The sequence below is a fragment of the Phocoena sinus genome, chromosome 17 (genome assembly GCF_008692025.1).
Source record: "Phocoena sinus isolate mPhoSin1 chromosome 17, mPhoSin1.pri, whole genome shotgun sequence".
NCBI lineage: Eukaryota > Metazoa > Chordata > Mammalia > Artiodactyla > Phocoenidae > Phocoena > Phocoena sinus.
The window spans coordinates 11,502,937-11,526,450 of NC_045779.1; the positions used below are offsets into that span (position 1 = coordinate 11,502,937).

Here is a 23,514-nt window from a genome sequence, read left to right on the forward strand (position 1 = left end):
ATTAGGAAAGTGAACATCAAAAGTGTACCAGGAGGCCTACTTTACAGACACTTCCTACAATCGATCTCCCTTGATTCAGTCAGAAAAGGAGAAGGAGTGGTCTCGGGCCTGTCTGCATCTCTGGGTTACACAGCACTCGAGCCCACATTACAGCTGACTTAAAACTACATAGTGTCTTACACAGGGCGAAAGAAGCCTCACCTTGACAATCAGATCACATCTATTAGGAGAAGCAAATAACATTGTCTTCCTAAACTTTTGATCAAGGACAGGAAAATGTACATTCAAATTCTATCACTGCTTGTTTAACAGTTTTAAAATTTTCTGCATCTCCAAAACCTTTTCTTTTCAGCAAAAGACCACATGGACCACAGACAACACAGGTTCCATTTAGCTAACAAAAAAAAATCTCACTGGAAATAAAGCACCCACTACTTTTAATTGGAAAAGTCATATACGGTCTGATGATTGAATTTTTTCAAGTGTAGAGATTATGGTATCTGAAGTAGTAATGATATTGGAAATAAGGCTTTCTTCCATTTCTTTTTTTTTAAAATTATTTATTTTTGGCTGCGTTGGGTCTTCGTTGCTGCGCGCGGGCTTTCTCTAGTTGAGGTGAGCGGGGGCTGCTCTTCGTTGCAGTGCACGGGCTTCTCATTGCGGTGGCTTCCCTTGTTGTGGAGCACGGGCTCTAGGTGCACGGGCTTCAGTAGTTATGGTACGCGGGCTTCAGAAGTTGTGGCTCACAGGCCCAGCCGCTCCGCGACATGTGGGATCTTCCCGGACCAGGGCTCCAGGGAAGTCCTCCATTTCTTTCTTTCATCTCTTCCATCCCCTCCACACATGTTAACTGAGAACCTTCTAGATGCCAGGCACTGCTCTGGGTGGCCACGGATAAGCAGTGGACAAACAGACAAGATGTGCTCTCCACGAGTTACGTCTGGTGAGGAGAGAGAGGACACGGGAAAACGGCATCACTGCAGTCAGGGCAGAGCGGCTTCTGGCAGCCAAGCCACCCCCTCAGCCCCGGGTCAGGCTGAGCCAGCCGCCAGAGCCCTGTCTTTTCCAGGTGCCACAGTCAAGTCGTGAGCAGCCGGAGTGTTGCACCCAAATGCAGAACCTTATTACCGCAGGTTTCACGCGATCCATCTTCTTTGATTCTCCCACTGTCCCAGCTGGTTGAGAGCTGCATCCTGCTTCTCACATCCAACAAATCAGCTCTCACTTCCGGCTCTATGGTACCTAGGATTCTTTTAGGTTGTAAGTACCTGATAACAATGCACGGGCCGGGGCCGCGGACACAGCCAGGTGGCAGGACGCTACTCGTGAGCTGCTCATCCACCCGTGAACCCCCTTAACTGTCCCAGCCCATGCGCCTCTATCTCTTCTCCTCAGATACCACAGGGCGCTGCGTCAATGCCTCACCCTCACCCGGTACGTGACAGGACCTAGTGTTCCTACCAAAGAAGGAAACCGTGTTAATTAAACACGACTTCTACCTACTGACCGTGTGCTGGCTCCGAGTAACTGCTGCTGTGTGCAGAGTTCATTCTAATCGTCCTGACTCACCCCAGGAAGAGGACCTCTGCAAGCCCCATTTTACCTAGGATTTGATGTCAGAAAGACCAACACCTGTTACCTGTATAAACTGGGCAAACTATGTGGAAAAGAACATCAGCAGTGCCTGTGTCCTAGGGTGCCGGGAGGGGTCAGCCCCCATCAACTGCCACCGCCTTCTACCTTATCCCTGCCCCCCGGGGGACCGGGTCCACGACTGCCCAACGCTGACAAGGTCAGAAACGACAAGAACGGCTTAAGGGATCTAGCTTCTTGTCCCTTTTAAAACGTGCAGTTTTTTAAACCTCATTCGCAACGTCTCTCACGAATCAAGGCAGTAACGGGCTGAGGCACGAAGTCAGCTGGAGTGTGTGCCACAAGCCAAGCCCTGCTCTTCAACTCGGCCCCCTCTGCCCACGTTTCGTCTGCTCTTCCGCATCCGAAGGCTACGCCCTTGAGGACCAGGCCAGAGCAGACAGGCTTCTTGTCCCGTCATCCCCTGCCCTCCCGCCTCCCTCTCCCGCGCTCCTGGCCAGTCCCAGCTCCCGGGGGACTCGGCGTCCCCGCGCTGTCCCCGCGGGCCTGGGCCTCACTCTCCCGCATCTCTACTGCTCGCTCTGCGGCCAGATCGTTACTACCCACTGCCTCCCGCTGAGGATCCTCTTCAGCTGTTGTACGGTGTGAGAATTCTCTGTCTGATTTTCTGACCCTCCAGCACAGTCCGCTTTTCCGGGTATTAGCAATGCCACAGCATTGTGCTACCTTCCGAATTCCTAGAAACTTTCTCTCTCCGAAGTTTCTGGACACACTTCACTATTGTCAACCGAGTCCCGAGAGGTCCTGCTCAGTATCAGCCACCAAAATTACGCCCGTCCCTCCATATCCTTCTGAGTGACCCCCACTTGGCAATCCACCCGCCGCACCCCAAACCTGGCCCATCTTCCCTCGGCTCGTCTACGACAAGCTGCACGTTCTTGAATCACAGCCCCTTCATCGTGCTTTCTCTTACCGTCACAGTCCACTCAACAAGCAGTTCTCAAGTGGGCCCGCCCCGAGGGGCAGCGCTGGCCTTGGGGACACACACCCCTCCAAAGGCCAGGTCGGCACCTGGAGCTGTGACGACAGGCATCCAGCGCCTCAAGAGGGGTGACGGCTGCCCAGAGAGAGTGGAAGGTGGCTTCTGGGGGTGACATCTGAGGTGGACCCTCAAGGAAGAGGAGGCTATGAGGCAGACGGGGGGCCTGGCGAGGCACAGAGTGAAGGAGCCCCAGGGATTTGGGGAGCCCCAGGGAGTCCCGAGTTGCTGTAGGTAAACGAGGGGGAAGGTGTTGGGGAGAAGACGGAAGAGACAATTGGAGGCCAGGTTGCGAGGGGCCTGTGTGAGGTGCTGAAGAGTTAGCTTCAACCAGCAGGCAGCGGTGAGAGAAAAGCCGGCAGTCTTGGAAGCCGGTCTTCCCATGACCGTCAGGCCCAGCGGTCCCAGAATGACGCCAATGAGGCTCCCACATGGGAAAATGATGCATTCTTTCCAGTTCAGAACAGAAAGTTATTGCTACCTGCTCTGCTTTTGAGGAACTAAAATCAAATGAGAGTAAATTATAAGAGCCAAAAAAAAAGGAAAAACCAGAATAAAATTTCTTCAATTATTTAAAAATTAGAAATAAGCATAATTTTAATACTGATATTTCAGATGTACCTCTCTTCTTGGCAAACTTAAAATCAGTGGCATTTTAAAAACCAGTTATATCTCAGTATGCATAGTTACCAATCTGGATGTTGGCAATAGATTCGGTCTGACGATCACAAAGTGGACTCACACCCAGATGATACTTTTTCTCTATGTCTCCTAGAAATGGAAAAAAGAAAAAAAGAATTCTTAATGCGGAATATACCTATTGGTTAAATATATAATGAAAGTCTTCATCTTACCTGTAAATTCCTTAGGAATAATGTAACACAATCCTCACGAGAGGATGCCTTCTAAATTAGCTCTTTTAAAAAATTTTTTTTTGGCGGTACGCAGGCCTCTCACTGCTGTGGCCTCTCCCGTTGCGGAGCACAGGCTCCGGACGCGCAGGCTCAGCGGCCATGGCTCACGGGCCCAGCCGCTCCGCGGCATGTGGGATCTTCCCGGACCGGGGCACGAACCCGTGTCCCCTGCATCGGCAGGCGGACTCTCAACCACTGCACCACCAGGGAAGCCCTAAATTAGCTCTTTTTTAAACTTTAAGTTATTCATACATAGAAAAGGCTGCCAAGCCAACATCCTATTTTAAATGGAGAGGGTGGAAAACTTTTACTAGGTGTTATCCCAAGACTGTAATTCTGTCAGCATTTTAATTTAAAACTCAGATTTCTGAAAGGAAGGTGCATGGAACGAAGATCCTTGGTTCCTGGCTTTAAATCACAAAACATGTCTTACATGCTCATATGGCCACACCCTCCACACAAGACAAGGATGGAGCAAGGGCAGGAAAATCTTTCTGTACAGAAAACCTTCCAGCCGGCTCCACGTCTAATTCATAAATGCCTACACACACATCAGATCATTTCAAAAGAGAACTGCTGATTTTCAAAACAGATGCTCAATTTGTGCGTTACTGGTTATATGTACATCTACTGTGAATCGTCACTACAACTATCAGACACCTTCTGCTAGACTCTGCAATTGTCTGAGTTATTTTATTCATATGATGCTAAAAAATGAACTGAATAGACTATCACTCAATACTGTAACTTGCCTTGATGGAAGAACTCCTCTGTTACTTTTTCACTCCACTGCTTGCTTAATTCCCAGGTCCGACATGGGTTACAGATATCTGCACATTTCAAAGCCATCTAGCAAAAGCAAAATATGAAATGTGTCTTAAGAAAAAAGGTAAAATTTCAATTTTACTAAGCTTAATATACGCTAATAGTGGGGAAAAGAATACCTTAGAAAAGAAAAAGAAAACGTTGCAACAGGAAATTCGTTATCCTTTATACTGATCTTACGATACTATTAGTTGTAACAATAATTTTTGCAGAAACACTGAAAGCCTACTAAGCAAATTATACACGCTTGGTAATTCCGGAGAGGCAGGCATAGGACTGCACTAACCAGAAAGCTACAAAGGAATCAGCCACTTCTCTCTCATTTTTTAGATATGAGAACTTATTAAAATGAAATGCTTTCCCTCAGGATTTAACCACTCAGAAGACTACACGAGAATATTTCATTTTTATTCTAATAGTCATGTGATTTGCTCTAGAAATAGAATCTTTCCAAGCTCATTTTACCTGTAAAACCAAATGCCTATGCCTGATGTCTTCCAGACGTAAGTCGCCTTTGTCCAGATGGGCCCTAAACAAGGACAGGTACTCATTCTGCCGGCTGATGTCCGTGGCCAGTATCAGAGCGCCTATCTGAGCCTCCATCTGTTGTCTGGAATTAGAAAAACATAAAGAGAAATACAAGTCTTTCAACTTAATAGCTACTTCTTGATTATTTTTTCCTTAAGTCTTAATACTCAGAAAGCTTTACAGGGCCCTAAGATATTCTAACTGCCATTCAACTTTTAACCTACCAAAAAGATGGATTTAAAGAATGCATTTTTAAAAACCTACTAAAATAATCAAAACTAAAACCAAGAGAGTTGGTAGGAAAATACCAATATGCAAACACTCCAAAAAGAATGCCTAAAGGTGGAATTATATGCCTAAGAAAGTCTATGTAAGATTGGCTGGGATGCAGTGAACAACTTTGGACTCTTTTTTGGTGCCTGAGATCTGAGAGGCAGGAGGAGGGTCAGATGGAGGAAGAACAGCCCATTCCCACGGACTTCTGCAGACTTTTGAAGATGTCTGACTAAAACCTGATGAAGTTCCACCAATTTAATAAAGTTTAGACTCAACTATGCTTTCAGGGCCAAATTCAAGAATTAATTATCCAAATTTTCTGGAAGGGAAAAGGTAACATGTTAATACAAATAACAAATACATTATATCATTTAAAAAACCGCCTCAAAAACAAATACCGTATGCTAATGCATGCATATGGAATCTAAAAAAAACTGTACTGATGAACCTAGTGGCAGGGCAGGAATAAAAACGCAGATATAGAGAACGGACTTCAGCACACAGCTGGGGAAAGGGAAGCTGGGACGAAGTGAGAGAGTGGCATGGACATATATACACTACCAAATGTAAAATAGATAGCTAGTGGGAAGCAGCCCCATAGCACAGGGAGATCAGCTCGATGCTTTGTGTGCACCTAGAGGGGTGGGATAGGGAGGGTGGGAGGGAGGCTCAAGAGGGAGGGGATATGGGGACAGATGTATACATACACCTGATGCACTTTGTTATACAACAGAAACTAACACACCATTGTAAAGCAATTATACTCCAATAAAGGCATTAAAAAAAAACTGTTTCAAGTCAAATAAGAGAAATGTTTAAAAATTCCTTCTGTTTCAATGGGCCATCACAAACATTATCTTTGTATAATGATCAGTAAAGAGCAGTCAATAGATTAAAAGGCTCTAAAGATTGTTTTCTGGAGACCCTAGTCCGCCATCTTCTTGGTCTGCCGACTTTCCGAATAAAGTCGTATTCCTTGCTTCAAAAAAATATAAAATAAAAAAATAAAAGGCTCACAGTATTGAACAGTAAATAAAACAAACCCTAAGCAAACATAAAAGAATGCTATTATGCAGTATTCCTTATTTTCAGTTTTTATTTGTATTAAAATATGAGAATTCAACAGGGTTAATCATCAAATGCAAAACATGATAGAAAGGGAATAATGAAGCCAACAATTTAATCTGCCTTAGTTAAGAAAAAGAGAACTTATATATACAAACACCGTGTGGTTTAAGCAGTTTTTATATTTGTACTATGACAAGAAACAATTTTACTTACCAGAAGTACTGTCATAACTCCAAATGGTATCCACGAACACAGATTTAAAAAAATAAGAAGTCCAGCTTTTTTCTCACGGACATTACCAAAAACATTTTTGTTTTTTTATGAAGTTGTTTTAAATTGTGAAAGGGAGAAAGGAAAGAACAATGACAGTAACTTAGATCTTGATACCCAAATGTATTTTTATGTCTCACCTTTTTTCTAGAAGTAGGTGGTTTATATCCACTGACGTGGTTTTCCTAAGTGCACCTTCTCTTGGTGAGGCATCATTAAAAGCTTCAGTTTGTGGACCAATGACATGAGATTTTGTTGACCACCACCATCATTATCGTATTGGGCTCATTTACATTAACGCTTTTTATTAGCCTTTCAAATGGCCTGCTCAACATCAAATGATATTTTCTAAAAAAAATGTGGTATTTTCTGTTCTTTCAATTCGTTATTTTATCCTGTAACTCTAGCAGTGACTCTAGGACTATGCCGTTGAGGATACAAAGCATTCTTTTCACGTCTTACCGGTTTTGAAAACTTCCTGGAACAGATTTTAATGAATCTATTTCTTATACAGATTGTTTACTTTCTGTCCAATTTACCTTTACAGCTAGAACTTACGGTTTTATTCAAAAGAGCATAAAATGGAAATATGTAATACCATTTACATAAATAAGCAGTAAACCATGACTGAGCCACTGTGTATTTGGAGTGGATTTTATAGTATCTATGTGTGATCCTTCATAAAAATTCACTGAAAAAAAATTACTACTGACTGTATTTCAGAACAGGTTTAAATTATTAAAATTTTGATGTAAATTTGTAAAGTAAGATAATTTACCCGAAAATTGTGGAACACCTGAATATAACAACATAATTTTAAAAACTTTATACGGTTGTGCTTGCAACTGAATTTCTATAGTTCATAACTAATTAATTTTGTCTTAATCCAACCTACCTGCTTTCTAATGGCATATGGGAGAATAAGCCGGATTCTCTCAATAAACCCACTGCAGATCTCCAGTGGTGATTTTCCAGTACTGAGGTATTCTACAAAAAGAAAAGGGCATCTCTGAGTAAATGGTAAGCCTTTTTCTGAACATAAAGAATTATTTGTAAGTAATATTAATCTGATTAAAATCTGAACATTCATTGAGAATTTATTTACTCCTTTCACTTCTTTAAACATGACACATTTTCTAGAATGCAAGAATATTAAATCTTGAGGATAAAATTGCACTAACCTTGTATAAAGTTGCCAAGTAATGGTTAGTTTTAATAAGGAAGGGTTGATTGACACCTGGATGATCCAGATCATGAGTGGCAGCTGCAATTAAGCTCAGCAAGACGTCCCAAGGAGTTACAGAATTGGCAAGCTGGAGTGCGGCAAGGAATAGCTGATTACAGACATGCTTGAGACACGCTCTGCGCCATTACAGTAGCTGCTCTAAATTAGCCTCGACTGAGCGTCGGCGGTCTCCTCCCGCCATGTTTCTCAGGCCGCTCATCCAGGCCACGGAGTGCCTGCCAGCGGCTGGTCTCCTCACGACCCTGGCGGCAGGTGTGGTATAACGGTGTCCCTGCCCACGTGGAGTTCGCGGATGCAGCTCATCCTTCACTGGAAACTAGCATCATTAAGATGACAGCTAAAGTATAAACCACCTTGTTGAGAAATAAGAGTTTTCAAACAACAAACAGAGATTTGAGTATTTCTGTTACTGTAGTCAGAGAAGGCCTATGAGGTTTTAAAAACATTTTTATCATGGTGAGAACACTTAAGGTGAGATCTACCCTTTTAACAGATGTTTAAGTGTACAATACTGTAAACCTATGACTAAGCGTGTGCGTTTATCAATAAACTGGTTACTGGGTTTCAATCAAGAATCCAAATCCAAGGTTACTTCTGAGGTCCCAAATGTTGAAGGAAGCTACTGAGTAATCACGGAGCGGAAGTTTACGTCAAGTTGGTAATGAAATCCTCTCCCCATGGATGGACAGTTCAGAACAGCATACACAGTGTATTCAGCTCAGGAAAAGCCATCCTGTACACTAGCCATTGTAATTTTCCTCTCAACAGTCATTTATTATTCTTGGTAAAATAATCACAATAAATAAGCTTATTTACCTGACTGAAGTTTTCAACGACAAAAAACACTCACCTGGAGTGTGTCGCACCTGCTTTTCATGAACCGCCTCTCGCTTCCCGGCAAGCCCAGCTCCACCAGCGCCTCCCCAGCCCACCTGCGTTCTCCGCCTGCAGCCCAGCCCTCGCCCAGCCCCAGCCCACACATGACTGACTGCGTTCCTGCCACACTAACACCGCCAGAGCGCAGCGTGCGCCTGTTCAGCTTCACACTGGGGCAGTGCTCTCTAAACGTGTAGGGTCCTGTGCCCTAACAGCAGAAAAGTATTCTGAGCGTAGGCCACCCGTATAGGTATACGTACTTACAGATTACAACACAGAGCCAACCCATACTGCACGTGATAAAACACGGATGAAAACCGAAGTTATCAAATATGAGATAAAAAAATTTTTGATTCAAATTCTAGTATATTCTTTCTATGCCAGAATGGATTTTTTTTCCATCCCCTGCGCCAAGTTCATCTTGGTCTGAAAACAACCACTGTCGGAGGGCCTGAATCCACTAAAATAGTGTAAGCTGTTTGAGGGCAGAGAATGTAAATTATTTATTTTTGTATTACCTGTAAATGGTATATAGAGAAACTCAATGAATGGGTAGAAGATGGTGAAGACAATTATTTCCTCTTTAGGATAGGCAAAAGCATTAAAAAAAAATAAAAGATTTTAAAAGTGCTGCTTGGACTTCCCTGGTGGCACAGTGGTTACTAATCCACCTGCCAATGCAGGGGACACGGGTTCGAGCCCTGGTCCGGGAAGATCCCACATGTCGCAGAGCAACTAAGCCCCGTGCGCCACAACTACTGAGCCTGTGCTCTAGAGCCCGTGAGCCACAATTACTGAGCCCATGAGCCACAACTACTGAAGCCTGCGCGCCTAGAGCCCGTGCTCCGCAACGAGAAGCCACCGCAATGAGAAGCCTGCACACCGCAAGGAAGAGTAGCCCCGGCTCGCTGCAACTAGAGAAAGCCTGCGCGCAGCAGCAAAGACCCAATGTGGCCCAAAATAAATAACTAAATAAAAAGAGTGCTGCTTACTAATCAAGATGAGCGGAAGGCACACTCCATGGAGCACCCTGCATATAAAGCCACATCCCGTCCTGACATAAAAATGCAGGCGTGGCTGTGGATACCTTATGAACATGCGATTTGTTAAGCAACATTTAGAAGTGTTATATTCTTATGATAACTTTGGCAGAAGAACAGACGTGTACCAGCCTGGGAGAATGCAATAATCCAGAATTGTTAAAAATTAATGTATGATTTACACATGACATCAAACAGTCTCAGGCAGATTAAAGAGTTAACTATTAAAAATAGAAACATGAGAAGCAGCAGTTGGGCTGTTAAAGTTCTGTGAAGGAAAAGCAAGTTCTAAGTTTGAAAACAAATCACACATGCAAAAAAAATTTTGAATAAAAATGCAACATTTCTGCTTGTTACAAAAATCTTTCATCAGAAAAAAAACTTTATGAGTTTCCTAACAAAGACAAGGAAGTCAATGACATTAATGCAGTTTTTAAAACTAGGTTTTTTTTAAAAAGACAAATGTTATCCCCATTTCTGACTGTTGCTGTTAGGTGCCGTTAGGCTCAACTGGAACAAAATTATAATCTATATTCTGAGGTTCAGCTTTGAGGACATAAAAAATAAATACTAAAGTTAGAGCTGATACAAGTACACACCGAAGGAACTTTCAATAATTTCTTGGTTTTCAAATATTTTTGTCTTTCTTTCTTTCTTTTTTTTTTTTTTGACTTAGAAGAGCCGGGAATTAGCTCTTACATATAAATCATAAGATATAAAAACCAAAAGCAGGACTTCCCTGGTGGCACAGTGGTTAAGAATCCACCTGCCAATGTGGATTCCCCCGTGCAGGGGACACGGGTTTGAGCCCTGGTCCGGGAAGACCCCACATGCCGTGGAGCAACTAAGCCCGTGTGTCACAACTACTGAGCCTGCGCTCTAGAGCCCGTGTGCCACAACTACTGAGCCGACATGCCACAAGTACTAAAGCCCACGTGCCTAGAGCCCGTGCTCTGCAACAAGAGAAGCCACTTTAACGAGAGGCCTGTGCACCACAAGGAAGAGTAGCCCCTGCTCGCCTCAACTAGAGAAAGCCTGCGCGCAGCAACGAAGACCCAACGCAGCCAAAAATAAACAACAGTAAAAAAAACCCAATAACAGCACCAATCCATAAAATAAAAGTTGGTGTTTAAACAAACAAATGGAAGCAGGTTTCCCACTGAACACTGTATATATGGCTTCCTCTTCACGGTCCCCTCTGCATCTGGATTCTTCTCCGCGGCCGTCTCCTTCTCAAACACTGCCTCTCGGTTTATATGGTTCCCGACCGTCTGTCTGAAGTTGTGAGCTCTCGCCAGCCACCCAGTCACTCCCCAGCACATCACCCTATTTACATGACTTCACAGCAGCACTTACCACAGTAGAGGTCAAAGTTCTGTTTATCTGTTTAAAGACTGCCCCCCTGCCCCTCACTGGGAGGGCAACTGTTTGAAGGCCAGGGACCTTTCCTGTCTTGTTTACCACTGGATTCTTAGCGCCAGGAAAACGGACAGAACAAATGAATGAACACACTCGACAATGCGATGGCCGGTAAAGGACCGGGAAGTAGAAGAGGCGCAGTCAACTCTGAGCAACTCCATTTCTATTTTCTTATCTCTACGGTAAGGGAGGAGGGAACTGCTGTATTTTAAATCTTAGTGATTTTATCGGTATCCTTAACTGAAGCTTTGACTGAAGAGTTCACTGAGTATGTTAATGATGAAAAGTGTTTAAAATAAGAATGATCAGAGCTACATAGGCAAAAAGTGTTTAAAACTAGTGCTGCCAGAGCTGCCTGGGTAAGACAGTGTCTGCACCACGCTCGCCCTGCACTCTGCCCCTCTGGTCCTGCTGGGTGCCGGCGCTCCCCAGGCCTGGCTTCAGGCTGGGCATGGCCAGCCCGCGGGTGAGGCCTTCACAGCCCCGTGGACTAGGTTTAGCTACTGTGTGTCCCATGGGGCACTTAGCTCCATCATTCCACTTCCCTGGCTGTATGGTGATTACTTACCAATTTCTCCCGCAAGACTGTTCAACAGAGACACTTAAGGCTTGGCCCAATGTTTGTTTTAAACTTTAATTAAAAAATTGGGGTGCATGGGAGTATTCATTTATCAAAACTACACACATAGAATGTATGCATTTTACTACTGCATATAAATGATGCCATAATTTTTTTTAAGTCATAATATACTTTAAAAATTGGGGTACTTTCACATACTCCACATCTCTTGAAAAATCAGGAGACTGGCAACCACATGGCTATATTCTCAGAGTTGGCATCAACTAGCACCAACTGGCTCAGTCAGCCTCCTTCCCTCCCAACATCCGGCCGAACTAAGATCCCTGGGGAGGCGAGTTTAGAAGTAGGTCTAAGGGTGGCAGATGTAACTTTACAGCCTCCAGGAACAGGAAACGCCCATGGGCAAACACGGCTTCCATTAACATCTACAGCTGGTAGTCCCCAACTCTGATTTCTCTGCTATGCTTCAGACTCCTTTCCAACTCTCTACTAGACACCCGCATTCGGATATGGCGCGAATACATTTAACCGCACGTGCCCACAATGGAGCTCATCATCTCTGCCAGCCCTCCCTCCCTTTCTACATTCTCTCCCTCACAGCGACTCCCACCTGCTACTCAGCTGCCGGGGACAGTCTCCACCGACTCCTCTCCCTATTTCACTCCCCTAGATGCATCCAGACACCACATCCTCCATGTTCTGATTCCCAAGAGATCTCACCAAGCGTCTGCCTCTCTCCTGCCCCAAGGCTATCGAAACAGCTCCTGACGGGCAGCGTGCATGTTTCTGGTCTTGTCTGAGTTATTCTCCCCCCACAGCCAGGATAGCTTTGTAAAATCTCCTGCTTCCCTTCCGTAGCTTCCTATTCATCACGGGATCTGACGAGTGTCATCCCTGCCCTCGTGGAGCCCAGCGTAAACGCCAGGTGACTTGACATGTGTGGCCGGGCCGTACAGCCTGACCCTCACTTGGGCTTCTCCAGCCTCATTCTCGACAATCACCCCAGCTCTCTAGCTGTCAACTTACAAATACAGCCACACCTGGAAACCTGATCCAGCTACATCTCATTCTTGTGAAGGAAGCTTCTGATTTTAAGTCTGATTAAAACATTAACTTAAGGAAAAGTATTTGAAATTAAATAAAGGGCATTTTCTCAGGACTTTCACTGACTGTAAATGCCAACACCTTACCTTAGGTTCTTTTAGGTAACAGTGCATGGCCTGAGTAACATCTGCAGCGTGGACTGCATTGTGGTAAGGGTTTTGACTGTGGTAATCTTCTTGGATCATAACTGCGTCAAAGAAAAAAAAAAAGACCTCAGATTTAACTGCGAACAGGAGGCATGTACAAATACAAAAATTGCAACAATTATGCATTCTCCACTTACCCTTCTCATGTGGCTATCAGCTAATTGTTCTGATTCGGGGAGATGATAATCACTTATCATAACTCACATGTATACCCGAGGCATCAACACCACCTTGACTCTTGTTTGAAACTCTTTAAATGGCATGAAGGTATTCATGTCAAAATTATAAAAAAATTTTTTCCTTTTTTTCTCTTTTAAAATGTCAATCTATCATTGTGCCCCACTCCTCTGACTTTTTTTTTTTAATTTAAAAGGAGTTTCTTAGTTTAATAAAAACTGTACAGTTCATTCAACAAATACTCATTGTAGTAGATACCGTTCTAGGAAGTAGGAATTCATCAGAGGACAAAAATCTTTATGAGGCTAAAATAATACAGATATTGGGGAATGTGAACACGATCCTTGGGATACTCCATCAGTGAGGTGAGTTTCAGACCTGCAATTAGTTTTTCAGTAGTAGGGAAGGATGATGTGTTAATCCTGCCTTCTCTGCTCAGTGTCTGTATTATGCTACCATGAAAAAGTAGACTAGGATGAGAGGGTAGAGCCGTCCCCACTGCCACCAAACCTGCACTGTGGCCCTCACAGCCCATCACTCAATCCAGTGATCTCCAGGTACGGTGAGCCAACCCCAAGGTGGTGAGCTAGGACTCACTGGTGAGAGGCAAAGAGCATTAGAATTCTGTATGTACTTTGATCCCATCCTTTAAAATAGTTTTCTAAACACTCGTGTTAATATCTATTGATGTGTTTTATAACAGATAGAGTATTGCAGGCATACAATTTGTAAATGAATATGCATTAGAAGTTTCTCAACGTCTCAGGTAATAAATTTATCTTACTTTGCTAACGAAGAGGAAAGAAAATATTATCAACTTCGTTACAAAAACAAGAATCCTATGCTAATTTTCTTCTAACGTTTTCCTTTATTCGGTGAAAGACTCTAATTTTTTCCCTAGCAGAGCGCTCTTAAATATCACTCTGCACATGAAAACATGTTCAAAATAATCTTTGAAGTTTCCTGTCAGGAGGTTTCTGGGATCAGAAAAAGAGGAGACCCAAGTGCAAGGCACCTGGATCTTTTAAGGTTTTAGCCTTCAAAAAGTTAGGAAAGGACAGAAACTGTGTCATCTTTGCGAGAAAGCCGGGGCTGATGTGGGAGACTGACAGCAAAGCTGACCCAGCCCCCAGCGGCACTGGGCCTTTGCAGCTTCCCCACCCAGAGGTGTGCCCCACCCCCCACCTGACGGGATGCGGCGGACAGCAAGGCGAGCCAGTGTCCGGGCTGGGCTCGGGGGTCTGGATGTGCCAGCGCTCTCCTGCCAACTGGCCACTGCTCTCTGAACAAGCTGGGCTTGTTGGAAAATAATCTTTTTCCTTTTTTTGTTTTTAAAGTGGCTCTATTATGGTGCCTCCTTTGAATTTAACAGGAGATCGTGTGGAGCTGAGCCGGGTCGGGCCCGGTGTACCAGCGGAGGCCCAGGACGCCGCAGTGCAGCTCACTGGGTGTCAAGGGCGGGGGCACGGACAAACTCAGCCAGACCAGAAGCCGCGCTCCACAGCCCTGCAGACTCGGGGCTAAACCAATGTGTGTTTTCTTTAAGCCGCTAACTTTGGGGTGATTAGTTGTAGAGCAACAGCTGATATAACTGAGAGACAAGTTAAACAAGTACCAGTATAAATCTTATTACTGTTAAATGGGTTAGAACCACTTACCTAAAAATCTACGAAGTTTCATCATATCTAAACGGAAGTACTCAATTAATCCATGAAGACTAAATAAATGAAAGGTTAAACTTACTAGACTATTTCCTAAAAAGGAAGAAGAGGAGATATTAGCAGGAATACAAGCTTATGTAACTGCACTGTACTTCCAAATGTAGGTTTGAACACAAAACATGAAGAGTGCTAAGGCCTACTTTTTCTCTATCTAAAATTTACAACTTATTTTAATTTTACCAGTTTAGAACTTTAAATATCACAGGTTCTTTCTATTCTAAGAAAAAAAGATGTTTTGGTTTTATTTTTCCAAAACCAAACAACTGGAAGATAAACATTTTTGAATAGATGTTTTTTTTTTAAGACACCAAAATAATTAGAATTGATAGAAAACTTTGAAAATTGTCCACACTGAGTAAGTTTAATTCAATTTCCCAAAGCACCTAAAACGTGTGCACTCACCTCCTCATAACCATCCCTCCACCACACTGCTCTGAGTGGGGGTGTCCCGGAGCAAAGCGCCGTGGCTGCCTATGCTATGTTATTTAACAATTAAACAGACGGTAGGTTTTAAAGGTCTGTGAGCTCATAAGTTACTGCCAGCATTCAGACAATAACAATAACATACACAGGATGCCGGTATTCTCGAAAAAAATCTATGATTCTTACAAACATGTACAAAAGACCCAACTAGTCCCACAATGAAAATTTGTAGTAATAATATTTATGAAGAATTACAAAGAACTATCAGGCTAAACTAATTATCCAAAACTGCCTGAACAACTGTTTAGAAGCCCACAGATGAGGAAAAAAGTCAACTAACTGGAACGAGGTTTGCATAAGCAACAGTGGGAAGGATGTGGCAACCGAGAGTCTTCCTAAAAACCATCCGACACATCACCTTCACACAGAAAGAAAAAACCATTTCAAATCTTTTCCCTTTAAGGAGTTAAATGTAAGAACGCATTCCGATCCTAGTAACACTCTACTGGTACAAACATGAACCCATGTGGTCTAGAATCACTTGTGAAGAAGCGAGCTATGTTTCTGTCATGACCACGGTAACAACCAACTTTTCTTAGGGCATATATAGAGATATTTCAGAACGTATGTTCAAAAAACAATCTGGTTTTAAGAAATGGGCAGAGAATCTGAATAGATATTTTTCCAAAGAAGACATACAAATGGCCAACAGGTACAAGAAAAGCTCGTCAGCATCACTCATCCTCAGGGAAATGCAAATTAAAACCACAATGAGATATCCACTCACACCTGTCAGAATGGCTATTATCAAAAAGACAAGAGATAACAAGCGTTAGCTAGGATGTGAGGAAAAGGGAACCCTTGGTGCACTGTTGGTGGGACTGTAAACTGGTGCAGCCACTATGGAGAACCATGGAGGTTCCTCAAGAAATTTAAAGTAGAACTACCTTATGATCCAGCAATCCCACTTGCTGGTATACATCTGAAGGAGATGGAATCACTATCTCAAAGAGATACCTGCACCCCCACCTTCACTGAAGCATTATTTACAACTGCCAAGACATGGAATCAACCTAAGGGCCTATCAATGGACGAACAGATAAAGAAATCGTGGTGTATATGCAGTGGAATATTACCCAGCCATAAGAAAGACGGAAATCTTGCCATATGCGACAACATAGATGGAGTTTGAGGGAACTGTGCTAAGTGAAGTCAGACAGAGAAAGATAAATGCTGTATAATCTCACTTATATGTGGAATGTAAAACAAAAACAACAAAATCTCGAGCTCACAGATACAGAGAACAGACCGGCGGTTGGTTGTCAGACGTGGGGCAAGGGGACAAAATGGGTGCATTGTGTATTTGAATGCTGCCGAGAGAAGGTCTTAAAAATTCTCATCATAGGGCTTCCCTGGTGGCGCAGTGGTTGAGAGTCCGCCTGCTGATGCAGGGGACACGGGTTCATGCCCCGGTCCGGGAAGATCCCACATGCCGTGGAGAGGTTGGGCCCGTGAGCCATGGCTGTTGAGCCTGCGCGTCGGGAGCCTGTGCTCCGCAATGGGAGAGGCTGCAACAGTGAGAGGCCCGCGTACCACAAAAAAAAAAAAAAAAAAAAAAAAAAAAAAATTCTCATCATAATGAATAAAACCGTGACTATGTATGCTGACGGATGTTAACTAGACCCCCTGTGGCCATTATTTTGCAGTACATACAAATGGCAGATCATTACATTGTATGTTTGACGCTAACATAATGTTCTATGTCAATTATGCCTCAATTTAAAAAAAAAAGAATGTATATTCATTCTGTGTATTTAGGTAATCGCAGGATTCTCCCCGAATTGTTTCCCAAACCTAATGAAATAAATTACCAATTTCTAGGATCTAGAATAAGTTTTAAGAAAGCTGCAATCCAATGGTAAGACACCCTCATCTGGAATTCAGGCGAATGGTAGTAAGAAACGCATGTTAACGTCCTCCACCAAGAAGCCTGGGGGAATCTGACAAGAGCCAATCTAACAGCGTACCGCCCATATCAAAATGAAAAACTGTAGGCGACGCTTTTTCTCATTTTCAGTTTGTAAGATACCAACTGACTCAATACCAGTAAATAAGAACACAAGTCAACGAAACACTTCAAAGCAAGTGATGATGCTTAGTTGATACGTTAAACAAGAAACAGGCATAGAAGCAGTTATTTTATATGAGAATGGAAACACCTTCTTGGAAAAGAAAACTGCACTTATAGAAAAGTTACCCTTTATATAAAGATATATGAAAGGACGGAACTGCCTACGGTGTTACGGCTCTCGACAGGTTTTAGGATGTGATTCTCTTCAATACTTGGGAGCTGGCAGGACTGGGCTACGGCTATAACACAGGCCTGGCAACGAGGGTCCTCATGCACCAGGTGACTTTTGGGGGAGACAAGCCCTATCTTGCTATCTGATGTAACCTAACTCATTCCTGCAAAGGCAACATCAAATATATCCTACCAGGTAGTAACTACTTCCCGCTTTGCAGTGGACAAGCTGGGAATCAGAGTTTTGTTTCTTCCCTGCCCTCCTCACAGTATCATTTGGGAAATCACCAGAGGAAGAAACACAGAACACACCAGGTCGACAGCAAGAAGGGAAAACTATATACTTGGATACTATGTACATATATCATCCAGAATTCGTTTCAGGCTAAGCAGCTCTGAAAGGAAAGCAGATCCAATTAAATAATGCAAGTTAAAGGAATTTTCTCCTGCCCACTTGTTTCCCAGTAATATCTCTTCACGTACAGAATTCCTGTAACTTTTGGGTGACTGTAGTGAACTGAACATAGATATCACCATCTGTAAAAGCACAGGTGGGTGGCTAACCATGGGTCGTTTCTACTAACCCCTAACAACTCCAAGAAGAAACCATTCGGCCACCTTCTCCACAAAAAAGGAGTGAGATGATTGAAGGAAAGCCAAGTGCTAAATTAACTGACGTAGACTAGTGGCCATTACTTCTGCCCATCCTGCACCGTCACCCTCATTCCACTTTTATCGCCACGCCCCCTGACTAGCAGGTATGTTCTTTTTAAAAATAAAATCTAGAGAAAAACAATCAACTATTTCAGTGGGTGACAAGTGTCTCAGGAGACTAAGAATAGGCTATGAGCTCTTAGTGTTTATGTGAGGCTAGACCTTGAAGGTGTTAAGGGCGGCACTGTCTTATCTATGTTTATCTTGAGATAATGACTAAAGTAATATTTGTGTTGCATTAGGAAAGGGGAGTTTCCCAGACCTAGAAGAAGCTGAGGCACCTATATTTTCAAAAAGGGGATGGCTGCAAGGAAGGACAGCTGATATTAAGAGCCTCCGATAGGCCCTAAATGATATTAGAGCCTTTTCTGTGTGGACAGGCCCAAGTGGGGGCAGGGAGAGGAACAGACACTAGGCACCAGAGGGCAAAAGAGAGGTGAGTAGGAACAGAAAAGGGGGAAAAACAAAAGGCAGGGAAGCGGGAGGGAGGCTCCACCACTGAGGAGAACTTTACTGTCTTTACACTTGTGCCTGGGTCGCTTCGGTTTATTTTCGGTCAGCAGTCCACAGACCACTTGAAGGTGATCACAAAGGTATCCTCACTATGCCTGACCATACAGCTCAGAGCGAATGACGTAGTGACACTAAAAAGCTAGACCCGTGCTGTTCTCAAGACGCATACAGTTCTATTTGCTTGTCCATTTCCCATACTTGGCTTTCTTAGGAAAGGAGCTTTATTCCAAAGTAAAATAAGAAAAAAAAAGTGATTTCAAAGTATAGCAGTGAATCACACATTTATTTCATTCTCAACCATCAGAACTGACTTCCTCTCAGTGAACTTTGCACTCTGCTTCATTTAAAACATATTAAGGCAAAAGGGGCAAAGTCTAGTTGGACAACAAGTACCACCTTTTTTTTTTTTTTTTTTTTTTTTTTTTTTTTGCGGTACACGGGCCTCTCACTGTTGTGGCCTCTCCCGTTGCGGAGCACAGGCTCCGGACGCGCAGGCTCAGCGGCCATGGCTCACGGGTCCAGCCGCTCTGCGGCATGTGGGATCTTCCTGGACCGGGGCACAAACCCGTGTCCCCTGCATCGGCAGGCGGACTCTCAACCAATGCACCACCAGGGAAGCCCACCTTTTTTCTTTTTTAATGCCAAAAATTTTACACTAAATAAAGAATGATTCTCAAAGGGAGTTCTGTTCCCATTCCCAAACAGAATAAAGAAAAATGAACCCTTCCCGCAAAGCAAAACAAAACTCAGAAAGAGGTAAACACATCAGAATCACCTGTCTTGGGGCTTCCCTGGTGGCGCAGTGGTTGAGAGTCTGCCTGCTAATGCAGGGGACACGGGTTCAAGCCCTGGTCTGGGAGGATCCCACATGCTGCAGAGCAACTAGGCCCGTGAGCCACAACTACTGAGCCTGCGCGTCTGGAGCCTGTGCTCCACAACAAGAGAGGCCGCGATAGTGAGAGGCCCGCGCACCGCGATGAAGAGTGGCCCCCGCTTGCCACAACTAGAGAAAGCCCTCGCACAGAAACGAAGACCCAACACAGCAAAAATAAATAAATTAATTAATAAACTCCTACCCCCAGCATCTAAAAAAAAGAATCACCTGTCTTTTTCAAAGTACTCATACTTTCCGTAGATTCTGATACGCCCCCTCAAGAAGCCACGAGCTCCTCCCACCCCACCCGACCCCGCCATGGAGAAGCAGTGCCAGAAGGAACCACTGTTGCTGATCATTAACACGCCATCTCTCAAGTGAGCAGAGAAAGGAAAGCCTAGGAGCCAGAGCTAGAAGAAAAGCCATCTCTCAAAGGGCCATTCATCTACCACATATCTGGGGCTATCAAAACTGGAATACAAGATCAGAGGATGTCACTGTGACTACAGTACAAAAGAAACCAAAAAAGAAAAAAAAATAAAAAATGATGAGATAGTGATGTTTGCCTTGGGTTATTAATAACAGTAGCATTAATAAGGGACGCCCAAGTGATGATGACAGTGGTTACTTTTGATTACTACTAAGAGTAATAATCAAAAAATAAAATTTTAGATGGATTCTCTAGGCTTACAAGTCAGTCACTAAAGAAGCAACACAACAATGCTCCCTCTGCCAGCAGAGGGCTCCTAACCTAGTAAATGAAAGCAGCAGCCCACCAGCGGCTGTACCGTCAGTGCGGCAATCTGAAGAATACATTAACTTGAGTAAGTCAAATTCTTCACTTACCATTTGTTAGTCTATCAAATAGAAAGATATCAAAATTCCAATTTCCAACTTTTTCCAGCATACACTGAAATGAAAACCAAACATTCCTACTGTAATTTAATTTCAGTAACATTCTCTATCTTTTGTAGACAGTCCACAGGGAAGTTAATGAAAATGGGAAGTGGTTGATTTACTTTAAGGAATGTTAAGTATCATTCTCCCTTTAATCATGACCTTTCCAAACGGCTCCAAAACATGTCCAGAGGGATAACCTCCATTTGAAAAAAACAATTATTATTTTGTTTTCCAGTTAATAAATGTATAGGTAAGGTTAGTGTTCCCTTCGACTTATTCCTATACTCCCATGAATGGTCAAGAATTCGAATATAACTTAACATCACAGAAGTGTGGTTCATACACTGCATGGTCTAGAAACCAGATTTTTAAAATCGAATACAAGTAAATTATAATAGCCGAACACTTGCTATATCCCAGGCACTGTTAAAAGTGCTTTACTCACTCTTACTCTTCATGCCGACACTATCAAGCAGGCATTGTTTTCAATCCTCATTTACAGATGGGGAAAGAGGCAAAAAGTTCTAACTTGCTCAGCAAGAAAGTAACAGAGCTGGGATCTGACGTCAGGTGGTCTGATTCTGAAACCCAGGCACCAGACACCTACACTGTACTACACTCAAATTATTTGTTATTCGTTTTCTGAAAATACACTCCCAATTTACGGGTATTTATTTATAGTCTTTAAATAGCCTTATAAAAGAGTCAATAGCATTTACTACGTTAATTTTTAGGTTGATGGTTATTTCAGCCAAGTAAATAAATCCCACAACCCTAAAACTCAAATAGATATTTCTACACCATATATTTGTAACCTGAAAATTTTGTGGACTTTTATTTTCAAGAAAAAATTTTTATTTTGTATCCAAAACTTCACTGTCGTATACATTTATGACCTAATCGACATAAGCAACATTAAGGTACTACTGGTTGAGATTATAATACTAACAACCAATGATACACATAATATTCTCATTCTAAAAAACAAAACTTGTGAACTTTTTAAAATTTAAGGAAAGCATCAGTACTTTTCCACTGATTTGTTTTATCAAACTGGGAGGCAAATTTTTTCACTTTAGTATAACCGTAGAGTGGGTACCCTGACCCTATCTACACAAACTGACAACATCTGGCCTGTAAGTATTAAGTCAAAGAATACTTTTACAAATATTAGAAACATAAGATTATTTTAAAAATCCTCATTTGGTCAAAAACAACCTCAACTAACTTCCACCTTCATTAACATACTTCTTTTAAACTATATAAAGAAAACAATGCACACAATCACCAGGTTTAATTTTTTTTTTTTTTTTTTTTTCGCGGTACGCGGGCCTCTCACTGTTGCGGAGCACAGGCTCCGGACGCGCAGGCTCAGCCGCTCCGCGGTATGTGGGATCTTCCCAGACCGGGGCACGAACCCGTGTCCCCAGCATCGGCAGGCAGACTCTCAACCACTGTGCCACCAGGGAAGCCCCAGGTTTAATTTTTAAAAAATCTAAATCTTCCAAATATCTCACTGATACAAGAGATTATGAAAAATCATTTGACTGAAAGTCATGAGTCTTCCTGTGCTGGGTTTACTTCTAACCAGCTGGGGGAGCTCAACCAAGTTCCTTATACTATTTAGGCCATAGTGTTCTTTTTTTTTTTTTTTTTTTAAGGCCATACTGTTCTTAGCTACAGAATACAGAAATTAGATCAGACAATCCATAATATTCTTCCCAGCGTTAAGTGTGATCTTATAGCTTAACTTTCTATTGATCTACTTGCTGTTATAATAAATTGAAAACATTTTCATTATTTTAGTTACTTCAGAAATGTTCCTTGCTCTGTAATACCTAATTATAGGATGAACAGCTAGCTGCTCTAAAGGGAAAACCTGAAAAATGGGTTCAACTGATTTCACATACAAAAAAAGGCTCTATAAATCAGTACCATACGGGAAAAACAAGGCTTAAACTTATCTAAAAATTAATGTTTTCTTGAAAAAGCTATACACACCTTGGCTTGTCCATTATAATCATCATCTAAAATGTTTAGAGAATTCGAAACGCTGGTACCACGGAAAAAGCGTGACGATCTAAGATACCGCTGGAAACTTAGTAACCTTCTGATATTCCTTGCAGACACAGAAACTTCGATTTCAGATTGAGCTGAAATAAAAGGAGTAAAAGGTGAGTAGAGCAACTCAAAACTGTGCATACCCTATCTTTGTTGTACCCCTTCTAGTTACATACAAGTATTTCTTAAAATTAATCAGCTTCCATGCCATATTTCTAGAAGAGAAGAGGTACTTTATTTGTACTTTCAATTAAAGAGCTGAGAATGAAGGGGCAAATCGCCAATTTTATCAGCATTTAGAAAGCTAATGAGGAGTGTGGTTAGATTAATAATCAGTTTTTTTTTAACTTCCTAAGAATTATTACCTTTCACTCCATCGCTTCAATACACTATACAAACACTATGAAGCAGAAAGATAAAATCTAGTTTCAAACTATCCTTCATATTGAGAAGCCAGGTCCCAAGTTATACATGAGACTTTAAGAATTAATCATTCAACTCAAACATCTCAAATCCTAATGAGGTATCATTTCAAATCTTTCCTTAAGAGAATTTTATTCAGAGGAAAAGGAGATGGAATGGAGAATAAATAAAGTAGCTTATACCCTGTAAGAGTTCTAAAGGATAGGGATAAAAATCCTGCAAGATGAAAAACTCTAGAAAAAAAAATGTGGTTCCACATTGGATACGGATACGTTTTCTTTCCATGAGTCTAACAGTCTAACAGTGTCCCTGCAGTGTTAGAATGAACCAAAGCTTCTGGGGCACCAGACAAAATAAAAGACATTGGTTACAAGCTGTCTTGTAGGGCATGAATGTTATCTTTAAATTCTAGAATCTAACTAAGTTAAGTGAAATGTTCATAATACGAAACATCAAAGTGGAAGACTAAGGATCAACAGATC

At 42.5% G+C, this 23,514-nt stretch overlaps 1 protein-coding gene across 2 annotated transcripts in view; it reads right to left on the minus strand.

Moving 5' to 3' along the window:
* Positions 1-23,514, minus strand: part of PDE7A (phosphodiesterase 7A) — a 115,994-nt gene that overhangs the window by 2,291 nt on the left and 90,189 nt on the right. For both annotated transcript variants that reach the window (XM_032609998.1, XM_032609999.1), the window contains 9 exons: positions 22,550-22,701; positions 20,495-20,558; positions 14,760-14,855; positions 12,865-12,965; positions 7,695-7,826; positions 7,409-7,500; positions 4,837-4,981; positions 4,299-4,395; positions 3,323-3,403 (listed from right to left, as the gene is read on the minus strand). In XM_032609998.1, coding sequence (XP_032465889.1) covers positions 3,323-3,403; positions 4,299-4,395; positions 4,837-4,981; positions 7,409-7,500; positions 7,695-7,826; positions 12,865-12,965; positions 14,760-14,855; positions 20,495-20,558; positions 22,550-22,701 — 960 coding nt within the window. The remainder of the gene's footprint in view (positions 1-3,322; positions 3,404-4,298; positions 4,396-4,836; positions 4,982-7,408; positions 7,501-7,694; positions 7,827-12,864; positions 12,966-14,759; positions 14,856-20,494; positions 20,559-22,549; positions 22,702-23,514) is intronic.